Consider the following 23,752-nt stretch of genomic DNA (forward strand, 5'->3'; position numbering starts at 1 on the left):
AAGGTCATGTTGCAGCTATGCAGAACATTAGTTAGGCCACAGTTGGAATATTGCGCGCAATTTTGGTCTCCTTCCTATTGGAAAGATGTTGTGAAACTTTAAAGGGTTCAGAAAAGATTTACAAGGATGCTGCTAGGGTTGAAGGATTTGAGCTATAGGGAGAGGTTGACTAGGATGAGGCTGTTTTCCCTGGAGCATTGGAGGCTGAGAGGTTATCTTAGAGATTTATAAAATCATGAGGGACTAGATTGGGTTGGGATATCTGGTTGGCATAGACGAGTTGGACCAAAGGGTATGTTTCTGTGCTGTACATCTCTATGACTGTGACTCGATCTGAAACTGCAGCAGGTGGGTTATGATAGGGTATTCTTCCCCTCCTTTAGCTCTAAGGGGAGTGGCTATACTGGTAAGAAGGAACCTCCCTTTCCAGGTAACTGCACAAATTAAGGAAGAACGTGGCCAGTTCATCATTCTTAAAAGCTCTCATACATAGAGAAGAGTATGGCGTCTTGAAAGTGTATTGTCGTCCCCCCCCCCCGGTGCACACTCTTAAATTTCTAATTGATGCAGTCGCTAAATTAATGAGTCTTGGGGTGTGCCGCATGATCATAGGTGGGGATTTTAGTCACCTAATAAATCCCAGGGTTGACAGGGTGCCAAGGGGCCCGGCAGGTACGCCTGGGCAATCTAAGCCATTGGTGGACTTGTTTGAGGATTTGGGATTAATGGATGTTGGAGGTATTTTCACCCTAATGGAAGAGACTTTACTTTCTATTCCAACCCACACAAATGCCATATGTGAATTGACATGTTTTTTATGCCATAGGACTGCATGGACAGAACGTTGGTGTGCAAAATTGGGATTATAGCTGTCTCAGACCATGTGCCAGTATACTTAGATGGTAAATTCAAGGGTGAACATCGCCCTGACACTGGCACGTGGACCCATTCCTGTTAGATTAGATTACTTCGTGTGGAAGCAGGCCCTTCGGCCCAACAAGTCCACACTGACCCTCTGAAGAGCAACCAGACCCGTTCCCCTACGTTTACCCCTTCACCTCACACTACGGAGCAATTTAGCCAGGCCAGTTCATCTAACCTGCACATCTTTGGACTGTGGGAGGAAACCCACACAGACACAGGGAGAATGTGCAAACTCCATGCAAACAGTTGCTTGAGGCAGAAATGGAACCTGGGTCTGTATTGCTGTGAGGCAGCAGTACTAACCACTGTGTCACCATGCCGCCCAAAGGGATAGCAGATTTGTTGGTGCATTACTAGAGTTCAGGGCCTTGTGGGATATCAATTCTGGTTCGGCCAATAATCCAGCAATACTTTGGGAGGCCACTAAGGCATATTTGCAAGGCCTGATCATTTTGTATTCAGCAACTAGAAGGAGGCAGAAGGAGGAGCAACATTGAATGCTGGAGGCCCGACTGCAGATAGCTGAGTACGCATATTAAAATAGCCCCTCTTTGGTAAAGCTGCAGCGGGTCACGGCTCTCCAGGCTGCTCTCGATTGATTGCACGTACAGGTGGCAGTAAAAGAGGTCTCCTTCGCTAAACAAAAGCTGTTTGTTTGAATTTGGAGATAAGCCAGGTAGATATCTGATATACGTGGCTAGGAGGAAAAAAAACTTCCCAATCTATTATGTCTGTTAGAGAGAAGGCTGGCACGGTTACCTGTGAGTTGAAGAAGGTCAATGTTCGATTTCGGGAATATTTGGCAGAGTTATATTGGGCGGAGGCGGTGCAGTGAGAATGCAGTCCTTTTTTATTTGAGAACCTGGATCTCCCCAGTATAAATATGGAATACGCTTCCCTGTTGAATGCGCCTATCACAGAACAGGAAGTGCGTGAAGCAATAAAGCATCTCCAAGGTGACAAAGCACCGGGACCAGATGGATTCCCAAGTGAATTTTACAAGGAATTCATAAATGTGTTGGTGGAGCCACGTCTGGGGATGTTTAGCTATTCATATGCACAGGATTGTCTGCCACCCTTTCTTAGGGGAGGTTCATTTTAAAGAAGGGGAAAGACCTTGAAGAATGTGCTTCATACAGACCAATTTCGCTGTTGAATGTAGATTTTAAAATTTTATCCAAGATGCTGGCCCTGAGGTTGGAAAAGGTGTTGCCCCATATTATAAAAGAAGGTCAGACAGGTTTTGTGAAGGGCCATAACTCCTCCAACGATATCAGGAGGGTAATGAGCATTGCGTAGTTATGCCAGCAAAGATTGATCCTAGGCTTGGTGGTCTCCCTAGATGCAGAAAAGGCATTTGACCAGATAGAATGGCTGTACTTGTTTGGGGTCCTAGAACTCTTTGGTTTGTCAGATGGGTGGTGGTATTGTATAATGGTCCTAAGGTGGCAGTCATCACAAACAGCATTAAGTCAGATAACTTTAATATTGGGAGAGGTAGTCAACAGGGGTGTCCTCTTTCACCGCTGTTATTTATCTTGACAATTGAGCTGTTAGCTGAGGCTATCAGGAGGAAACCAGAAATAGTGGCGCCAAGAGTGGGAATGGGGCTGCATAAGATCACCCTATATGCTGATGACGGTCTTTTGTTCTTGGCCAATCCAGAAGAGTCTGTTCCTCGATTGATTCAAGCAATTAATTTATTTGGCCGTTTTTCGGGCTGCCGGAAGCCATGCTGGTAGGGGGATTAGTGGAGGATCCTGATCTGAAGGATGGAATGCAGTTCCCATTTAGATGGTCGTCAAAAGGTTTTTTGCATTTGGGAATTTTTATTACCCCTGCCTTCCACCAGCTGTATAAAGCTAACTATGTACAACTACTGGAGAGGGTAAAACGGGATTTGCAGTGGTGGGAGGGGTTACCATTATCATGGTTAGGCCGAATAACCCTGATTAAAATAAATGTTCTTCCTCGCTCCCGTTGTTGCTACCCAGATGAGTGTTTTGGAGGCTCAGTGATTGGCTAGAGTCCTTTATTTGGTGTCACAGGCGCCCTCTAAATCAATTTACCAAATTACAACTTTCGCAGGGAGTGGGAGGGGTGGATCTTCCGGACTTGAAGAGATATCAATAGTGCCTTGTTAGCATATGTGGGTGACTGAGTATGAGGGAATTTAGAGTCGATTTGGCTTGACGTTGAAGCCTTGCAGTCGAAATGTTCCCTAGTTGATCTATTATTTATGGATAAAATAAAATCCGTAACTGAGCAGTGTAAAGTCCAATCATTTTAAATAAGGTGAAAGCCCAGAGGATAATGAGGCAAGACGAGGGCAATTGGCTTAATACCTCGCCATTTACCACGTTGGTGGGAGCCCAAGGATTTAATTCTGGGTCAATGGACTCCGGCTTTAAGGCATGGGAGAATAAGGGAATTTCTTATTTGGGAGACTTATTCGAGGGAAAGGTCTTGATGTCATTTAGCAAACTTAGTCAGAAATATGGATTGTCTAATAAGGACCTTTTCTGGTATTTTCAGATAAGGGATTTATATAGAGAGGAAGACCATGTTCCTGGCTCAGTTTTGGAGTCATGGAGAAAAGAGTTCTCCAGTGTATGGGCGCTCTTTCAGTTAAGACTTTGTATCATTTACAGAAAAGATATGCCTTAGGGGACGTGGAGGGACTCTGTAGGACATGGAATCCAGAAGTAGGAGAGGATATCTCATTGGAGGTATGGGAAGCTATATGGGAAAATGTAAGGAAAATTTCAGTATGTAACAGTGCAATTGAAGATCTTACACAGGGCTCATTTGGTGCCAGAGAGGCTAGCTAAGTTTGAGAGGCGTGTGACCAGCGTGTCCCAAATGTAAAATATGTAAAGGCATTCTTACACACTCCTACTGGCCGTGTTGTAAGATCCAGAGATACTCAAGTGCTATAGTAAGAGAGCTAAAGGACACCCGAGGGATTGAAGTTAACGTGGAACTGGTATTTCTTCTTCTGGGGTTGCCAAATTTTGCCCTCTCTGGGGAACACGGGAAGAGATTCTGCAACTTTCTTATCCACTATGCAAGAAAGAACATTTTAATGAATTGGACGTTGGGGTGCTGTAGGCTGGTGATGGAGCATTTCCCCAAGACTACCTCACAAACATGGCGAACCACAAATCGGAGCGATTTTACAAGACTTCATGGCTGTTTATAAATTATATTGACGCAGAATTATTAGCAATATTAATTATGACCGTGGTATAGCAGTGGGAATCAGTCTGGATGCCCATGTGGCCCTGGGAGGGGGAGGCTGGGGGAAACGAATATGGGTACAATGACTGGTGCTCCCAGGGATGGGAACCTCAGTGGAGGTGTGATGAGTGAAATAGAATAAAGTAATGAGATATAATTTAATTTAAGTTAATTTGAATTCAGTTTAAATTAATTTTTGTTTAATATGTTTTGCAGTTTAGTTTAAGTAGATATGTTTGTTCTGGTAGAATAATAGGTAATTCATTACTAATAGTATCGCAATATGATATTGTTGTACTGCCTCTAATTTTTCTGTTTTTGGTACTATTCCTTTTCTGTATATATATGTTTTGTGAAAGATTTAAAAAGGTTTCAAATAAAAATATTAATTTAAAAAATTGTCTCCTACTCTTCCAGAAATGTTAGTTCAAAATCATTTTTAAAACCCAAACTGTGCAATAGACTTCGCCACAACATTCCTGTGTTATGTTCAGCACCTCGATGCACTGTTTGTTTCAAAGAGATACAGATTCTCTTAAATTAGATGAACTTAAATCCCAGTAAAGGCCCCCACTTGTTATGGTCCCAGCTGATGTTACTACAGGGCTGAAATCTAGCTTGATTATTTAATGTGGTGGTCATTCGTTGAAGCATAAGCACACAAAGTAGCAGATTTTTTTTTAACAGTACAACAGGTTTATTACATTTGTTTTATTGTATTAAAGGAAAAATTATAAGATAAACCAAGCTACCTAAGTAAGGAACACAATGTAGACAACCATTATAATACACAGCTGGAGAGGTTTTCAACTTATTTCCTAATATATCACTTTACAGAAATTCAAATCCAAAGAGATTACTCCTGTATCAAAGTTTTAAACTCATTGCAACTGATTCTTTCCAGTTAATTCCTGTGAACTATGAAGTCTTCTTTAATGAATATTCACAGTTCTAAAAGTTTAGATTTTCTCAGACTTTTAATAACTTGTAGATTTCTATCCGAACACTCCTAGCCTGCAAGTTGCACAAACTAACTTCTCTTTTGATAATTTATTCCTTAAATTGTCCTTTTCTCCTTTCTAGGAGGTAAACTACATTGTGTTTCTGACCTCAGCATCTGAGCGTGCTCAAAACTTTGGATTTCCAAAGCGATAGTCAATTCTTCATTATTCTGAACCAAAACAATCTAATTTGCCTCAATGTTTACGTATCCTGTTGTAAATTCAGCATGAACAACAAACAATCTAACATGAACACCTGTACAAGTCCTTAGCTTAAAACCAATGACTGTAGATGCTAGAAACCAGATTCTGGATTAGTGGTGCTGGAAGAGCACAGCAGTTCAGGCAGCATCCAACGAGCAGCGAAATCGACGTTTCGGGCAAAAGCCCTTCATCAGGAATAAAGGCAGTGAGCCTGAAGCATGGAGAGATAAGCTAGAGGAGGGTGTGGGTGGGGAGAAAGTAGCATAGAGTACAATGGGTGAGTGGGGGAGGGGATGAAGGTGATAGGTCAGGGAGGAGAGGGTTGGAGTGGATAGGTGGAAAAGAAGATAGGCAGGTAGGACAAGTCATGGGGACAGTGCTGAGCTGGAAGTTTGGAACTCGGGTGGGGTGGGGAAAGGGGAAATGAGGAAACTGTTGAAGTCCACATCGATGCCCTGGGATTGAAGTGTTCCGAGGTGCTCTTCCTTCAGGCGTCTGGTGGTGAGGGAGCAGCGGTGAAGGAGGCCCAAGACCTCCATGTCTTCGGCAGAGTGGGAGGGGAAGTTGAAATGTTGGGCCACGGGGCGGTGTGGTTGATTGGAGCAGGTGTCCCGGAGATATTCCCTAAAGTGCTCTGCTAGGAGGCGCCCAGTCTCCCCAATGTACAGGAGACTGCATCGGGAGCAACAGATACAATAAATCTCCGGGACACCCGCACCAATCTGCATGAGCTCAACCATCATCCTTGTCATATTGTTTACAAGATATTTAGCATATTCAGATTGAATTCCACGTTTTTTTTAATTGGTTTTTGCTTATTTTCTATCTGTGTAATTTTATATTGTTAACCAGCCAGTGCAGAAATTAGATTAGATTACTTAGTGTGGAAACAGGCCCTTCGGCCCAACAAAGTCCACACCAACCCTCTGAAGAGCGACCCACCCAGGCCAATTCCTCTACATTTACCCCTTCACCTAACACTGTGGGCAATTTAGCATGGCCAATTCACCTAACCTGCACATCTTTGGACTGTGGGAGGAAACCGGAGCACCTGGAGGAAATCCGTGCAAACTCCACACAGACAGTTGCCCGAGGTGGGAAATGAACCCGGGTCTCTGGGGCTGTGAGGCAACAGTGCTAACCACTGTGCCACGGTGCCGCCAAATATATCTCTCTTGTTTGCTTTGTGTTTCTGGATCATCATTGCTTCTGTATTCTCACTGTAAGTGCTATTATTTTGAGTGTTGCCAATTAATCTCCTCTCATCAGTATAAAATGTTAATCCCTCTTTACATTATTTGGAGATGCTGGTGTTGGACTGTGGTGTACAAAGTAAAAAATCATACAACACCAGGTTATACTCCAACAGGTTTATTTGGAATCACTAGCTTTTGGAGCACTACTCCATAACCACCTAATGATTGTGATTTTTAACCTCTTTACATTGGTATTCTGATGAGTGCAAGGCAGAAAGCTTTGACAATATGAGTTTTTGTCAATAATGCTCCGGTTCTATACTACCAAACAACTACTTGCCAAGCGTGTAACCAGTATCATGAAATTATGTTGCGTTTAACACATTTGTCCATTAACTGTAGATATATTTGTGGAAAGATTTATATTAATTGAAAATACTCTATTAGAATCAATTGTTAATAAATACAAGAAGGATAGAAAGGGAGGCAAAAGAGAAGGGGGAGTGGCATTTTTGATAAGGGATAGCATTACAGCTGTGCTGAGGGAGGATATTCCTGGAAATACATCCAGGGAAGTTATTTGGGTGGAACTGAGAAATAAGAAAGGGATGATCACCTTACTGGGATTGTATTATCGAGCCCCCTGAGAGTCAGAGGGAAATTGTGGACCAAAGTTGTAAGGAGATCTCAGCTAACTGTAAGAATAATATGGTGGTTATGGCAGGGGATTTTAACTTTCCAAACATCGATTGGGACTGCCATAGTGTTAAAGGTTTAGATGGAGAGGAATTTAAGTGTGTACAAGACAATTTTCTGATTCAGTATGTGGATGTACCTACTAGAGAAGGTGCAAAACTTGACCTACTCTTTAGAAATAAGGCAGGGCAGGTGACTGAGGTGTCAGTGGGGGTGCACTGTGGGGCCAGCGACCATAATTCTATTCGTTTTAAAATAGTGATGGAAAAGGATCGACCAGATCTAAAAGTTGAAGTTCTAAATTGAAGAAAGGCCAAATTTGACGGTATGAGGCAAGAACTTTCAAAAGCTGATTGGCAGCAAATGTTCGCAGGCTGGAAAACGGGAAGCCTTCAGAAATGAGATAACAAGAATCCAGAGAAAGTATATTCCTGTCAGGGTGAAAGGGAATGCTGGTAGGTATAGGGAATGCTGGATGACTGAAGAAATTGAGGTTTTGGTTAAGAAAAAAAAGGAAACATATGTCAGGTATAGACAGGATAGTGAATCCTTAGAGTATAAAGAAAGTAGGAGTATACTTAAGAGGGAAATCAGGAGTGCAAAACGGGGACATGAGATGGTTTTGGCAAATAGAATTAAAGAGAATCCAAAGGGGTTTAACAAATGTATTAAGGACAAAAGGGTAACTAGGGAGAAAATAGGGCTCCTCAAAGATCAGCAAGGCGGCCTTTGTGTGGAGCCACAGAAAATGGGGGAAATACTAAATGAATAATTTGCATCAGTACTTACTGTGGAAAAGGATATGGAAGATATAGACTGTAGAGAAATAGATGGTGACATATTGCAAAATGTCCAAATTACAGAGGAGGAAGTGCTGGATGTCTTGATATGGTTAAAGGTGGATAAATCCCCAGGGCCTGATCAGGTGTACGCAAGAACTCTGTGGGAAGCTAGAGAAGTGATTGCTGGGTCTCTTGCTGAGATATTTGTATCATCGATCGTCACAGGTGAGGTGCCGGAAGACTGGAGGTTGGCTAATGTGGTGCCACTGTTTAAGAAGGGTGGTAAGGACAAGCCAGGGAACTATAGACCGGTGAGCCTGACCTCGGTGGTGGGCAAATTGTTGGAGGGAATCCTGTGAGACAGGATGTACATGTATTTGGAAAGGCAAGGACTGATTCGGGATAGTCAACATGGCTTTGTGCATGGGAAATCATGTCTCACAAACTTGACTGAGTGTTTTGATGAAGTAACAAAGAAGATTGATGAGGGCAGAGCAGTAGATGTGATCTATATGGATTTCAGTAAGGTGTTCAACAAGGTTCCCCATGGGAAACTGATTAGCAAGGTTAGATCTCATGGAATACAGGGACATTTGGATACAGAACTGGCTAGAAGAAGGTAGAAGACAGAGGGTGGTAGTGGAAGGTTGTTTTTCAAACTGGAGGCCTGTGACCAGTGGAGTGCCACAAGGATCGGTGCTGGGCCCTCTACTTTTTGTCATTCACATAAATGATTTGGATGCGAGCATAAGAGGTACAGTTAGAAAGCTTGCAGATGACACCAAAATTGGAGGTGTAGTGGACAGCGATGAGGGTTACCTCAGGTTACAACAGGATCTTGACCAGATGGGCCAATGGGCTGAGAAGTGGCAGATGGAGTTTAATTCAGATAAATGCGAGGTGCTGCATTTTGGGAAAGCAAATCTGAGCAGGACTTATCCACTTAATGGTAAGGTCCTAGGGAGTGTTGCTGAACAAAGGGACCTTGGAGTGCAGCTTCATAGCTCCTTGAAAGTGGAGTCGCAGGTAGATAGGATAGTGAAGAAGGTATTTGGTATGCTTTCCTTTATTGGTCAGAGTATTGAGTACAGGAGTTGGGATATCATGTTGCGGCTGTACAGGGCATTAGTTAAGCCATTGTTGGAATATTGTGTGCAATTCTGGTCTCCTTCCTATCGGAAAGATGTTGTGAAACATGAAATAGTTCAGAAAAGATTTACAAGGATGTTGCCAGGGTTGGAGGATCTGAGCTACAAGGAGAGGCTGAACAGGCTGGGGCTGTTTTCCCTGGAGCGTCGGAGGCTGAGGGGTGACCTTGTAGAGATTTACAAAATTATGTGGGGCATGGATAGGAAAAATAGGCAAAGTCTTTTTCCTGAGGTCGGGGAGTCCAGAACTAAAGGGCATAGGTTTAGGGTGAGAGGGGAAAGATATAAAAGGTGCAACCTTTTCACGCAGAGGGTGGTACGTGTATGGAATGAGCTGCCAGAGGATGTGGTGGAGGCTGGTACAATTGCAACATTTAAGAGGCATTTGGATGGGTATATGAATAGGAAGGGTTTGGAGGGATATGGGCCAGGTGCTGGCAGGTGGGACTAGATTGGGTTGGGATATCTGGTCGGCATGGACGGGTTGGACCGAAGAGTCTGTTTCCATGCTGTACATCTCTATGACTCTATGACTCTAAATGTCTAATATGTCAAAATTTGTCTGTACTGACTGCAACTAAAGCAATCAAAGACAGGCTGACATTTCCTTTATTTGGCCACTTACTTTACACTAACACCTTTTTAACTCTCCCTATCTGACTACTTAAATACCAATATTCCAGTGGAAGACAGAAGAAATGCTTCAAAAATATTCTGATGCTGTCCTTGAAGCATGTTTGCATTGTTCTTGGTGACTGGAGAAGCTTGCTACTCATCATTCAGAATGGAAACAGCTTGTCAATCAAGTTAACCATCATGCTTCAAGTCCTAATACCTCAATAATGATGGTGGCAGAGAGTCCATAAGGATGGTGGAAAGAGAATGAAGCAGACCCTGCTTCTGGGACACTCACCTTACTGTACATTCTGCATTGTGTTCTTCAAGATTCATTCTGTTCAGTCAAATGAAGACCCAGTGTAGGAACTTGTGAACCTGAGTAGACATCATTCTTCAATCAACGGATAGCTAATGACAATGACCTGACTTTGTCTTGTGTTTTTTTTCTGTTTGCTTTCTATCTCAAGTTCTTCCAGTCTTGGGCTATGCTATCACATTATTAAATATTGACCTGTATAGACATATTCTTGAATGTACTATACCACTTATCTTAGTGGCTAATATTACATATGTAAGACACCAGAAAACTTGTCAAAATTCACATTTAAACCAAACATTAAAATTCTAAATTCCATATATTATGATTTCCTGAAAACTTTAAATGATTAGGCTGGAATGAGCTATCCTTTGTAAATCCATCTTGATTGTACAATTAGCTCATGCCTTTCTAAGTGTTTGCTAATTTCATCCTGTATTACTGATTCTAGAAATCTAAATGACCTGTGAGGTCTAGCCTTGTCTCTTTTCCCTTTGTACAGAAGGCACTTCATGAGCATTTTGGAACATTTAAGGGCTTTTCGTGTTTCCCTTTAAGTTTGCCTTAGCTTTCCTTCATACTTGTTTTCTTCTTGGTTCTCGTCTCAATATTCATCATTTACCTCATTTTGAAGTCCAATGTTTGCTCAATATCAAACTTATTTGTTGATTTACAACCACTGATGTGCTATTTTTTGACCAATGAATTTTACCTGTATTTTCTGTATCTGTAATTGCTTGCCTGCTGTTTGATCTGTTATTTTTCAACTAATTTCAATGAAATTCTCTTTTTATTTATTGAATATACCAAATCTTCAGTCTGATCCCTTTGTCCTGGCATTTTGTTATATTTTTCTACCTGAATCTTGTTAGGCTACATATAGTTACTATTTCGTAAGAATTTTTTTCACATTTCTTACTTTTTCCGATTCGATACCCAGAACTAAATCTAATACCACATTCTTAGACTTGCAACATCCTGACAAAAGAAACATTCAGCATTTTTTTTAGAAGATTGTATACTAGTATTAATTATAAGTTTTGTTACTCCCTATTACTGCAACATCTTCCAGTCTGACAAACCCCTTCATTACAAATTGAACTCACAATTTATTTCACTGTCCACTTGTGATCCTTCCTTCCCTTCAACCCATCTTCTGACTTCAGCTGTTTGGGGTCTCTTGCTCTGTATCTATCTCTGATCTCTCATGGCACTCTGCCATCACCTCTCTGCGTTAAGTCCCTCCTTAAAACTCAACACCTTGGCAAATCTTTTGCCTAATCCCTTTGACTTTGGTCCATTTTTGTCACATTGTGCCTCTGTGAACTGCTTTGAGACATTTTTATATATTAACAGCACTACATAAATGCAAGTCATGATCCAGTCTCTTTGGCATTGGTATTAACAGACTCATCATAATATATGGCTATGCAAACTTCCCTCCTATAACATTCCTTTGGAAATTTGTTTGTGATTTGTACTTACCCCAAATTTGGTTAAGTACCTTTTATTGTTTCCTAATTTAATCCACGCAGGATCCATCTACGCAGAAAACTTAGATTGCTTGGTCTTTAATCATGTCAATAATAAGGCAACCATGCCAACCTTTTTACCTTTTCCATACATTTTGGAAATTTCATAGCCAGGAATATTTAGTCCTGAGTCTTGCTTCAGCAAAAACCATGTTTCTATTGACCGTCCAGCATTATTTCCATTCTAGTTAGCAACTCTTGTTTCTCAGAAGTGATATCCATAGTGTAAAAAAGTGTTTCTTCTTATCAATCCATGAATTGGTATCTTTAATCTGTTTTCTCCCAAACTAGTCTAACTTTTGGCAACTGAATAATCACATTATTATACTTTTTAATCTTGGCATGTAACTTTTCAAACACCTTTTATAAGACTTCTTTCTTGTTTTTCCCTTTGTTATTAGTTTCATTGTGATTGATTACTTCAGCTTACTCCTGCTCCCTCTTCCAGAATCATTACCTGTTCTTTATGTCCCTTTCATTACACTAGAAAAGCAACACCTTGATACTCCTCATGTCTGAAGATCTATCTGTCTATCATAGAATCACTGTCTATAAATACTACTTGCATTTTTCTCAACACTAGATTCTTTCCTTCCTCATACCCTAGGTAACCAATAGTTTTGCAATGGTGCTTGCAAGTTTCTTTCCATGCATTACCATGGATTTTGTTTTCCCCTGAGTAGTGTCAGAATGGACAAGTATTTCTTAAGCTGTCTCTGCCAAGTTGTCATCTCCCATTTCTTTCTCCTCATTGCTGCAGCATATACTTCATTTCCTGTTATTCCACTCTCACTGCTCGGTGACCAACTCTTGCACTGCACTCCAGGAACTCTCCCTCTCCTTTTATAGTAGATTATCTCTGTGTCTCCAATTTTGTAATTTTAAAACAATACAGAGAAAATATTGGAGAAGCTAGGCAGGTCTGGAAAAACTGACATAACTGAAGTCTGATATTACCAAAGAAGAATCTTATTGAACTCGAAACATTAACTCTGTTTCTCTCTCCGCTGATGCTATCAGACTCGCTGATTTTCTCCAGCATTCTGTGTTTGTTTCAAATTTCCAACATCTGTTGTATTTTGCTTTTATTTTTAGTAATTTTGAGTTTGACTTATACACCAAGTTGCATTTTAGGGTTAATTACTACCTGTTTCAGCACCATAAAAAAAGTGTTAATGGCATTGTAGAAACAATATAAGAGGTTGTCGCAATCACCTGATGAAGGCGCAGTGCTCTGAAAGCTAATACTTCCAATTAAACCTGTTGGATTAAAAGCTGGTGTTGTGTGATTTTTAACTTTGTTCACCCCAGTTCAACACCGGCATCTCCAAATCATATTTACAGTTTGACCAGTTTATAAAGGTAATTTATATTGCAAATGAGAATCTTTGTATTCATTATGGAAATATTCAAAAAAAAGGATAAATATTGCAATGGGAATATCATCAGTGCATACTGGTACAGTTAGTTCCCTGCCTGCAGACCTTCCCTCATCTGAAGTCTGCACCAGGTTTTGATACACTGTGTTAAGCTACATGATTAGAGCTAGTAATATATTAAAGCATCTTGAATCTGGATGCATACATTTATTTGTTTACGTTTATAAGGACCACCGTCGTAATATTGTATTGCATGTTCTCACCTGGAAGTCTATAGCATGCTGTTGCATCATCGAGTTTCTCAGTCTGTTCTGTAGGGAAACAGCTATGCTCTAACTACTTCTGGTTCTCTGCTTTGCAAGTTGCTGTAGGTTTCTCCACATAAACAAGGGCAGAACGTATACAATTAATGATAGGGACCTGGAGAGTGTTGTAGAGCAGAGAGATCTAGGGTTTCAAGTACAGAGTTCATTAAAAGTTGCATTATAGGTAGACAGGGTGGTAAAGAAGGCACTTAGCACTCTTGGCATCATTGCTCAGACAGTTCAGTGTAGGTGCTGGAGTTGTGCAGGACATTGGTGAGGCCACGTTTGGAATACTGTGTACAATTCTGGTCGCCCTGTTATTGGAAGGATATAGAGGGTGCTGAAAAGATTCACCAGAACGTTGCCAGGACTGGAGGGTTTCAGTTATAAGGAGAGGTGGATAAGCTGAGACTTTTTCACTGGAGCATAGGCGATTGAGGGATGACCTTATAGAGGTTTATAAAATCATGAGGGGCATTGATGAGGTGAATAGCAAACATCTTTTCCCTATGGTGGGGGAGTTCAAAACTAGAGGGCATAATATTAAGATGACAAGAAAAAGAGTTAAAAAGAATCTGAGCGGCAACGTTTTCACACAGAGAGTGGTTCATACATGGAATGACCTGCCAGAGTAAGTGGTAGATGAAGGTACAGTTGTAACATTTAAAAGACATTTGGATAGATACATGAATAAGAAAGGTTTAGAGCGATCTGGCCCAAATGCAGGCAAATTGTACTATTTTAGTTTGGGAAACTTGCTTACAATGGATGAGTTGGATTGAAGGGTTTGTTTCATTTCCACAAAAGGACTTGAATATCCACCTTGAAACCCTCCTGCTTAATTTAAACCAGCACACCGAAAAGATTTATTCAATGCAGTAATCTGTGAAAATTATAGGCAAAGAACTAGTTAAAGGAAATGTGACAACTTTTGTTTGTTAAAGTATAATAGGGAATAATTAACTAACAACTATTTACAACTCCTTCCTCTAACCTATCTTTTACCTTCCCCTTGTACAATACTAGTCTGATTAAACCCCCCCCCCCATTAAGATTTACCAAAATTCAACTTTTCAAAAGCCAGCCAGACATCAAACCTTCTTTCCTTCTTAATAAGGATTTCTGATTCAAAGGTTATTGACCAATAAAGCTACCTTTAAGAGAGCTATTCTCTGGGCAGCCTGCAGATATTGGTGGCTTGGCAGTTCTCCTCGCAACTGTTCAATTTTCCCTGGTCTTATACCGCCAAAGCATTGGCTTTTAAGATTATCAATATATTAAATTCAAACTGGATTGGAGTTTGGTACTTTTCAGGGTATAATTTAAACTGATTGGTCTAATTCAAATCTGTTTTATTGTTTCCAGGCAATCCAGCTAGCTTTCGACCAAGTGTTACATTGTTACCTTATTCAGAACACTTGGTGCTGTCAGGTAGTTCTGCTAGCTTTTAACTCTCTCAAAGGTACAGTACACCCACATCTTCATAACAGTAGCGATGCTAATACCTCATCCCACCCATCCATTATATTAGTCACAGCAGAGGATAGCTTGATGTTTTAGGCTGGTATTGGCCAAACAGGAAACCCCCTTTTGGGCCCTTCAATGGTTATCAGAAGCACTCACTACTAGGTCCTAAACCCTTTACGCGGTTCTTGATCTTGACTCCCACTGCCCTTCCTCACTTACTAGGGTCTGCCACTCAGGCTGCGCTGGTACCCAGCTTTCCCTGAAGTCTGGAATCCATAACTACTACTTTGGGAATGCCTGTAGTCCCAGCACTGACCACCACTAAATCCTGGTGCTACTGTGACTCCAGAGCTACTGGCCAATCAGATTGGTCAGCATCTCTTCAAAGTGGGACTTCCTCCCCAGGTAGGGAGCAGAAGTCTCCACCTTGTGAAATTGCTTGAACTTGCTGCAGGGCTGCTGAATTCAGAGAGTACATTCCCTACTGACTCTTCCAGTGGTGGAGCGAGAATCCCTGCCATGTCAAAACCTTACCCAGTGCTTCTCATTTAATCAGAGTATTTGTATAATTAGATGTGATGTGAAACCTGATGATTTAGGTTACCCCTTTGGCCATATTTGTATGCTAGTAAATATCTGCAGTATATCCTGTAGGTCAGGTCACCCTCAAATGCTGAGCAGGTGAAGAAACATAAAATAAATAATTCATTCTGTTTTATTGCAACATAAAAATGATCAGTTTAGTGTCTGTCACAGTGTTTATTTGAGTAGTTTATCAAAATGGAATCCCAAAAACTACTGTTTAGCCTCGCTAATGTGTGTAGTGTCTGACTGTTTTAGTTACTAGGAAACAAGCCAAGAGAGCAGCATGAAATTTCAAAATCATTGGTTTCTCAAAAAGGATTCATCAAGGTGCCACAAATGAGATTACTACACAGAGTTAGAGCTCGTGGAATTGGGTGTAATTTTGTTTGTTTTGGTTGAGGATTTGTTAATGGCGAAAAAAACAAAGCATCAGGGTAAACAGGTTCATTTTTGATTTGGCTGATTTGTAATTTTTGCGTCTCTCAAGAGTAAGTGCTTGGGCTTCAGCTATATGCAATTCATATCAATAACACAGAGGAGGGCACCAAGGGGCCCTCTTGTGGCACAGTGATAGTGTTCTGATCCCTGGACCGGGAGGCCTGGGTTCAAGTCCCATCTGCTCTAATGATGTGTAATAACACCTCTGAACAGGTTGATTAGAAATATCTAGAGGAGGGGGGGGTTGAATGGGAATAGAATCTAATTTATTGACAGTACAAAGTCAAATAGAAAAGTGAGCTGTGAAGGTGTAAAGAGGCTGCAAAGTGGCATTGATGAGTGGGTGAGAACATGGAAGATAGAATCTTGTGCGGAGAAGTGTGAAGTTTTTCACTTTTTAAGAAAAATATAAAAACAGGACATTTTTAAAATAGAGAGAAACTGGGAGTATTGATATTCAGAGGAGCTCATGTGTCCTTGTACACACATCAGACAGCTAACATGTAGTGACAGGAAATTAGGAAGACAACAATATATGGGCTTGTATTACAAAGGGAGTATAAGAGTAAAGACGCTTCAGTATAATTATTTAGAACCAGAGTGAGATTGCGCCTGTGCAGCTGTTTATAGCTTTAGTTCCCTTACCAAAGGCAGAATATGTTTAGTGTGTAACAAGGGTTCACTGGGCCAATGTTCACTGTACAGCCCTTGTGTCTCTGCAGCTTGTTTGCTGCTTTCCATTTACTATCTCCCTTTCTTCCCCACGCTATCACTGTCTCACTCCCTGATTCACTTTCTCGCCACTGCTCTCCCAAGTCCTTTCTCGCTGGAAAGGTTTTGGAGAAGGAAGTGGTGACAGAGAGGGTCAAGTAGGGAAATGGTGAGCAAGCAGTAAGTAGAAAGAGTCAGTAAGAGGAATTTTGGACACATTAAGTTCAATGCCAGCTAGTTGCTTTTATTCAAAAATTCACAGGTCAGAAATACAAGCAATCTTGGACTGTAGGGATTCTGAGTCTGTGAATCCTTGATTTCTTACGGAAAAGTAATTTTCATGAGGCACTTTTCATTTGGCTTGCTGTTTTTTTTGCTAGTTCCTTCCCCTAGACTGGAAGGCCTGGGTTCATGTCCTACCTGTTCTAGTGATGTGTAATTACATCTCTGACAGGTTGATTAGAAAAATAAGCTAAATAGGTAAATAATATAAATATTATAATGTCACTCATTGTTGAACGTTTGCAAAATAAACTGCCATAACCTATATCAGTCTCAGGACAGCATGTTAAACAATTCAGAATTTTACAGCCCAGAACTCAATTATTGAGCATGTTCAAGAAAATAGTAATGTAGGTATGTGGGGATTATTTGATAAGGTTTAGTTTTTGTCTGGAGTTGGCAGAGGTAGATTGAATGTTTTAACTCTTCCTATGATATTCCAACATGCTTACTCATATGTCAAAATCACAAATCGCGGAGAAAAATAGATTTAATCAGATTGTTGTTGTTCCTTCCTATAGGCACATTACTCCACAGGAAAAGTCTCTGCTTCTTTCACATCTACAGCAATGATGCCAGAAACTACGCATGAAGCAGGTAATTGGATTAGATCCTCCAGTTACTCTAAATAATGTATTCAAGTCTCTTCTAGTTCGCAGTATCAAAGTTTGAGGCTGCTCACTACTTTCTGCTGCCCATCTAATTAAAAACAGATTGTGCTGTTTAATTAACATACACAGATCAGTGGTCACGTTCACCTCTGCATGTCCATATCTAAAGATTCAAATTGAGAATATTAATCATCGTCTAATCCAGTTTAGCAAAAAGATGTTGGATTTTGATGTTTGATTTGGAAAAGTCAAAAGAATTGAGAAGAAGCTGGAGCAGTTCTGTAAACTTAGTGATTTGACATTTCACAGTGTTACCTTGTTATTTTCACATGTAATTTGCAAAACAGCAAAAAGAGAGGAATCAAAAGTTTCTCTTAACCTTTTTAATTTCATGACTTCGCAGCATTAAAACAGTGCAAAACAAAAGTCAATGAAATGTAATGTTGGTATTGCTGCTGCCGTTATAGTTAAAGGTTAAAGATCTTAAAGCAGTCATAGCTTTTTTTCGAGTTGTCTGTAAAGTTGATGGCACGGGCTAAAAAATAGCCATTGTACATATTGAGTAGCTTTTTGTCATTTGTGGTCATTTGCAATATGATTTATTGGTTTCAAACCCTTCTGCAAGGGAAAGCCCCAAGACAACCATAATGCTGCTGGTTGGAACACATGCCTTAATTGCCCTCAAGAAAACTCCATTATTGTAGCAGATTATTTATTAATTGTTCATTTTATATGTTTGCATGTGTACGCAGACAGAAATATGCTAGGAAGTCAACTGAAACATGAATCCAGTAATCCCGTGAGGCACAGTATATTTCCGAGACTCCAGTTTAAAAACTTGTAGTGGGCTGTGAAAAATTGCTGAACCTTCGTATGTGTCATTTGGGTCAGTTGGTAGTGAACACTAAAAAAGGAGTAGATCCATTAACCATGCTTTATTGTAACCAAACTAAGAACTGTGGATGTTGAAGATCTGAAACAAAAATAAAAATTGCAGCTCTGGCAACATCTGTGGTCAGAAAGCAAAGTTTACCTTTCAATGAAGTTGACGGTGGGAGCAGAGAGGATTGACTGGAGAGATGAATACAGAACCCAGAAAGAGAATCAAAGTTACTCAGACAAAAGGGTGATAGATCGTAAGCCCAGAAGAAGAAAAGCTGATAACTGAGGCAATACGCAGGTGAAAAATAGATTGACTATGTTGAAAGCGGCCTGTGGCATGACAAGGTCTGGGGTGTGTCAATGGTTAAAGGACATAAAAGGTGGTTTTCAGGTTCTACGAGTAAAAAATGAGGTCTGCAGATGCTGGAGATCACAGCTGAAAATGTGTTGCTGGTTAAAGCACAGCAGGTTAGGCAGCATCTCAGGAATAGGGAATTTGACGGTTCGAGCACAAGCCCTTTCCTGATGAAGGGCTTATGCTCGAAACGTCGAATTCCCTATTCCTGAGATGCTGCCTAACCTGCTGTGCTTTAACCAGCAACACATTTTCAGCGGTTTTCAGATTCTAAAATTATCGAACATCACATTGAATTCTGAAGGCTGCAGGGTCCCCACTGAAAATTATACTGTTCTTCAAGCTTGTGCTAATCCTTGGTGGAGCAGTACAGCAGACCCGAGACAGAAATGTTGGCCAGGGAAACACGGTGGTGTGTTGAATGGGCAGGCAACCGGAAGTTTTATGGATGGAGGGTAGGTATTCTGCAATGTGATCACCCAGTCTGTTTGTCATGTATCCACAGGTGAGGAGGCTTCATTGTAAACAACGGATGCAGTAGACTAGATTGAATGAAGTGCAGGTAAATTGCTGTTTCACCTGAAAGGTGTGTCTGGAGTTTGGAGTCTTGCATAGTGAGGAGGGAAAGGGAAAAGGGCAAGTGCTGTTCCTTCTGTGATCACATGGAAAGATGCCATGGGAGTGCGGGGAGGTGTCCGCCATCAACATCAGCAAAGCGAAGGAACTGATCGCGGACTTCAGTTATTAAGAGAGTAGTAATAGCTTTTTCACTCTCACCATTGAGGGTTCAAACACTTCAACCCACAATCCAGGTTGACACTGACTGAGTGTATTGTAGGAAGTGTCATCTTTGTATGAGATGTTGAACTAGGGACCAATCAGCTTGTACAGCATGTTTCTAAAAATAATCGTTGACTATTGCCAACTGACATCTGTTTTTGTGGTGACAATTGTTTATTTAACCAAATGATATTGAAATCAAATTACATGCTCCTTTGTTTCCTTTCTATCAACCCTTGCTGTATGCAAGGTGTTGTATTGCCAGGAGCATCATGACTGCATTTCAAATCAGTTTGTTGTATTACAACTTTCGAATGTTCTGAGAACTGATATGGCTCTATTATAGTTAAAATTGTATCGATCTGTGAGATCTTTTATTGTGGAAAAGGACAAAGATAAGCCGGAAATCAAATTTCTAAATTGAGAGGAAGGCCAATTTTAATTTAATTTGGTCAGTGTGGTCTTGGAACAGGTACGTTTATGTAAATCTGTGTCAGAGCAGTGGACATATTCAAGAAGGCAATAGATTACAAAGGTCATCAGCCATGATTGAATGGCAGAGTGGACTCGATGGGCTGAATGGCCTTACTTCCACTCCTATGTCTTATGGATCTTGATCAGTTGGGCCAAAGGGTCGAGGAGTGACAGATTGAATTTCATTTGGATAAATGCAAGGTATTGCATTTTGGTAAAACAAATAGGGCAGGACTTTTATAGTTAATGGTAGAGCCCTGGGAAGTAGAGAGATGTAGGGGTACAGGTACATAATTCCTTGAACGTTGTGTCACCTGCAGACAGAGTAGTGTGATGATACTTTGACTTTTAAGAGATGTATTTTGTCCTGGTTTTTTTTTTAATGAAGAGAGGTTGAGGCAGAGGTGGTTACTGGTCTGTTCCCAGTCAAAAACATAAACAGCTAGTAGGCCATGGGTTTGGAACAATAGAAGCATTTTGAAAGGGTGGAGTCATGCTTCCATAGAACACAATTTTAATTTAACTTCCCACAGTTGCTGGGGTCTTGAAGCTAGATGTGGAAGCTCTTATTCTACTCTCTCTCTCTCATAGCAAAAATCTGAGATTCTCTCCCTGCTGCCAGAATTGCATGTGTGATAACCTATTTTAGTGAATTTGCCTGTGCCAAGGATGTGGATGGGATGTTACTGTGTGGAACAAGTGCTGTTTAATAGGGAAATAATCGATTGTCCTGTTAAGTTTTCCAATACAGCTAAGTTCTTCCAATTCTTCATTCTTTTGTTTCTGTTTTAATTATATGTAAGAATAAGGTGTATTTTGCTTCAAACCTGGTGGTTTGACCAACTGAATTGTATCTAGAATACAACGCCTTACACTTGCCTTAAAAAAAAGAAAAGCTGGGGACCAGGCTAACTACTTAATATATTTTGAAGGAGTTTAGTCTGGCTCATAAGTGATTAAAAAGGCATCTAGCTCTCTTGCCTTTTTGCTGAGACCTTTTCAGTGTAGCAGTTGAGACATCAGGTTGAGGTTGTGCAGGACGTTTGTGAGAGCAAGTTTGGAGGCACTGGAAAGGGTGCAGAGGAGGTTTACCAGGATGTTGCCTGGCATGGTAGGAAGATCATATGAGGAAAGGCTGAGGCACTTGGGGCTGTTCTCATTGGAGAAAAGAAGGTTTAGGGGAGATTTGATAGAGGTGTACAAGATGATTAGGGGTTTAGATAGGGTTGACAGTGAGAACCTTTTTCCGCTAATGGAGTCAGCTGTTACTAGGGGACACAGCTTTAAATTAAGGGGAGGTTGGTATAGGACAGACGTTAGGGGTAGATTCTTTACTCAGCGGGTTGTGAGTTCATGGAACGCCCTGCCAGTAGCAGTGGTGGACTCTCCCTCTTTATGGTCATTTAAGCGGGCATTGGATAAGCATATGGAGGTTATTGGGCTAGTGTAGGTTAGGTAGGCTTCGGTCGGTGCAACATCGAGGGCTGAAGGGCCTGTACTGCGCTGTATTTTTCTATGTTCTATGAACCATGTGCAATTCTGGTTGCCCTGCTATTGGAAGGATATTATTAAATTGGAGAGGATTCAGAAAAGATTTACCAGGATGTTGTTGTTGGAGAGTTTGATTTATAAAGAGAGGCTGGAAAGACTGAAACTTATTACACTGGAGCATAGGAGATTCAGGAGTGACCTTGTAAAGATTTATAAAATCATGAGGGGCGTAGATAAGATGAATAGGGAAGGTCTTTTCCCTAGGGTTGGGGATTTCAAAACTAGGGGTTGTACTTTTTGAGATGAGAGAGGAAAAAATACTTAAAAGGGATCCGAGGGGCAACTTTTTTCACACAGAAGCTAGTTAGTATAAGGAATGAACTGCCAGAGGAAGTGGTAGATACAGGTACAGTTACAATGTTTAAAAGACATTTGGGTACATACATTAATAGGAAAAGTTTAGAAGGATCCGGGCCAAGCACAGGGAAATGGGACTGAATTAGTTGGGAAACTTGGTCAAAATGGACGAGTTGGACTGAAAGGTCTGTTTCCAAGCTGTATGAGTCTGTGACTGTATGACTCTTGGGAGAGTACAGGACCAATATTTTCCAGTGATGATAAAGGATGGGACTAAGAAATCAAGGAAACCCTGGATGTTGAAGCTTATATAGGATTGGATGAAGAGAAAAAGAGCCATTGTGTATTTTCAAAGGAATAAATACTCAACAAGCTCCACAGTGAGATCAATTGGTAATTTCCCATGAACCTTGATAAGTCTGATTTCCCCATATAACCAGAATCTGCCCATTTCATGAGACATCGGCATCAGTTTTGGAACCGGTGTGATCTGCACTAATGGGACAGTCTCCTGAACCATCGGGTAAAAAATGAGGTCTGCAGATGCTGGAGATCACAGTTGAAAATGTGTTGCTGGTTAAAGCACAGCAGGTTAGGCAACATCCAAGGAATAGGCAATTCGATGTTTCGGGCATAAGCCCTTCATCAGGAAAGGGCTTATGCCCGAAACGTCGAATTGCCTATTCCTTGGATGCTGCCTAACCTGCTGTGCTTTAACCAGCAACACATTTTCAAGTCTCCTGAACCAATCTGGACCCAGTGTTCTGGCGAAAAGGATAAATAGGGTGGTCACTTGGACTTTAAACTTGAGTCAAGGGAAAAGGGAAAGGGAAAGCAACAGGGAATATGGAGTCAAGTCGAAAGATAAGCAGCAGGTTAGCATGTGTGCAGGGTTTAAGTTCAAGGCAGGCTAGGAATGAAGCAAAAAAGGAAGGATAACTTAGGACCTATTACCAGAGATATTGGAAAACATGAGAGTAAGAAAATTAGTATTAAGACACTTTACCTGAATGCTCATAGTATTTGTAATAAAGTAGATGAATTAACAGCACCAATCATCGTGAATGATTGTGATGTGGTAGGCATCACAGAGACGTGGTTGCAGGGGGTTTAGGATTGACAGTTAAACATCCAAAGATTTACAACTTATCGAAAAGACGGGAAGGTGGGCAGAGGGGGTGGGGTTGCCTTGTTAGTTAAGAATGTAATTAAATCTATGGCACTGAATGACATAGACTCCACATCATCTGACCCTATGTGAGTGGAGTTGAGGAACCACAAAGGCAAAAAAAAACATAATGGGAGTTACGTGCAGACGTCCCAGCAGTGGTCAGGACCAGGGGCGCAAAATGTACTAGGAAATAGGGCATGTCAGAAAGACAAGGGCACAGTGATCATGGGGACTTCAATATGCAGGTGGACTGGGTGAATAATGTTGCTGATGGATCCAAAAAAAGGGAATTCATGGAATGCTTACAGGATGGCCTTTTGGAACAGCTTGTGACGGAGCCCACAAGGCAGCAGGCTATTCTTGGCTTAGTGCTTTGTATTGAGCCAGACTTTATAAAAGAGCTTAAAGTAAGGGAACACTTAGGAGGCAGTGTTCATAATATTCATGATTTGGAGATGCTGGTGTTGGACTGGTGTACAAAGTTAAAAATCACACAACACCAGGTTATAGTCCAACAGATTTAATTGGAAGCACACTAGCTTTTGGAGCGTCGCTCCTTCATCAGGTGATAGTGGAGGGCTCAATCGTAACACAGAATTTATAGCAAAACTTTACAGTGTGATGTAACTGAAATTATACATTGAAAAATTGATTGTCTGTTAAGCCTTTCGTCTGTTAAAATGCAGTGATAGTTTCACTTCTTTCATGTGTAAATCACAAAAACTTTTAAAAAAAAGTTGCATTCTCAGGTTAGCTGTTAACAATGGTGATAGCTACACAATATGTTGAAGGTGGTGGCCCCTGTGT

The 23,752-nt window shown here is 40.9% G+C and overlaps 1 protein-coding gene across 1 annotated transcript in view; it reads left to right on the forward strand.

Annotated features, from left to right (window-relative positions):
- Positions 1-23,752, forward strand: part of ppil2 (peptidylprolyl isomerase (cyclophilin)-like 2) — a 389,123-nt gene that overhangs the window by 173,344 nt on the left and 192,027 nt on the right. The window contains exon 11 of the mRNA XM_060844077.1: positions 17,346-17,421. Within this exon, the coding sequence (XP_060700060.1) occupies positions 17,346-17,421 (76 nt within the window). The remainder of the gene's footprint in view (positions 1-17,345; positions 17,422-23,752) is intronic.

Source organism: Hemiscyllium ocellatum, chromosome 24, assembly GCF_020745735.1.
Source record: "Hemiscyllium ocellatum isolate sHemOce1 chromosome 24, sHemOce1.pat.X.cur, whole genome shotgun sequence".
Lineage (NCBI taxonomy): Eukaryota > Metazoa > Chordata > Chondrichthyes > Orectolobiformes > Hemiscylliidae > Hemiscyllium > Hemiscyllium ocellatum.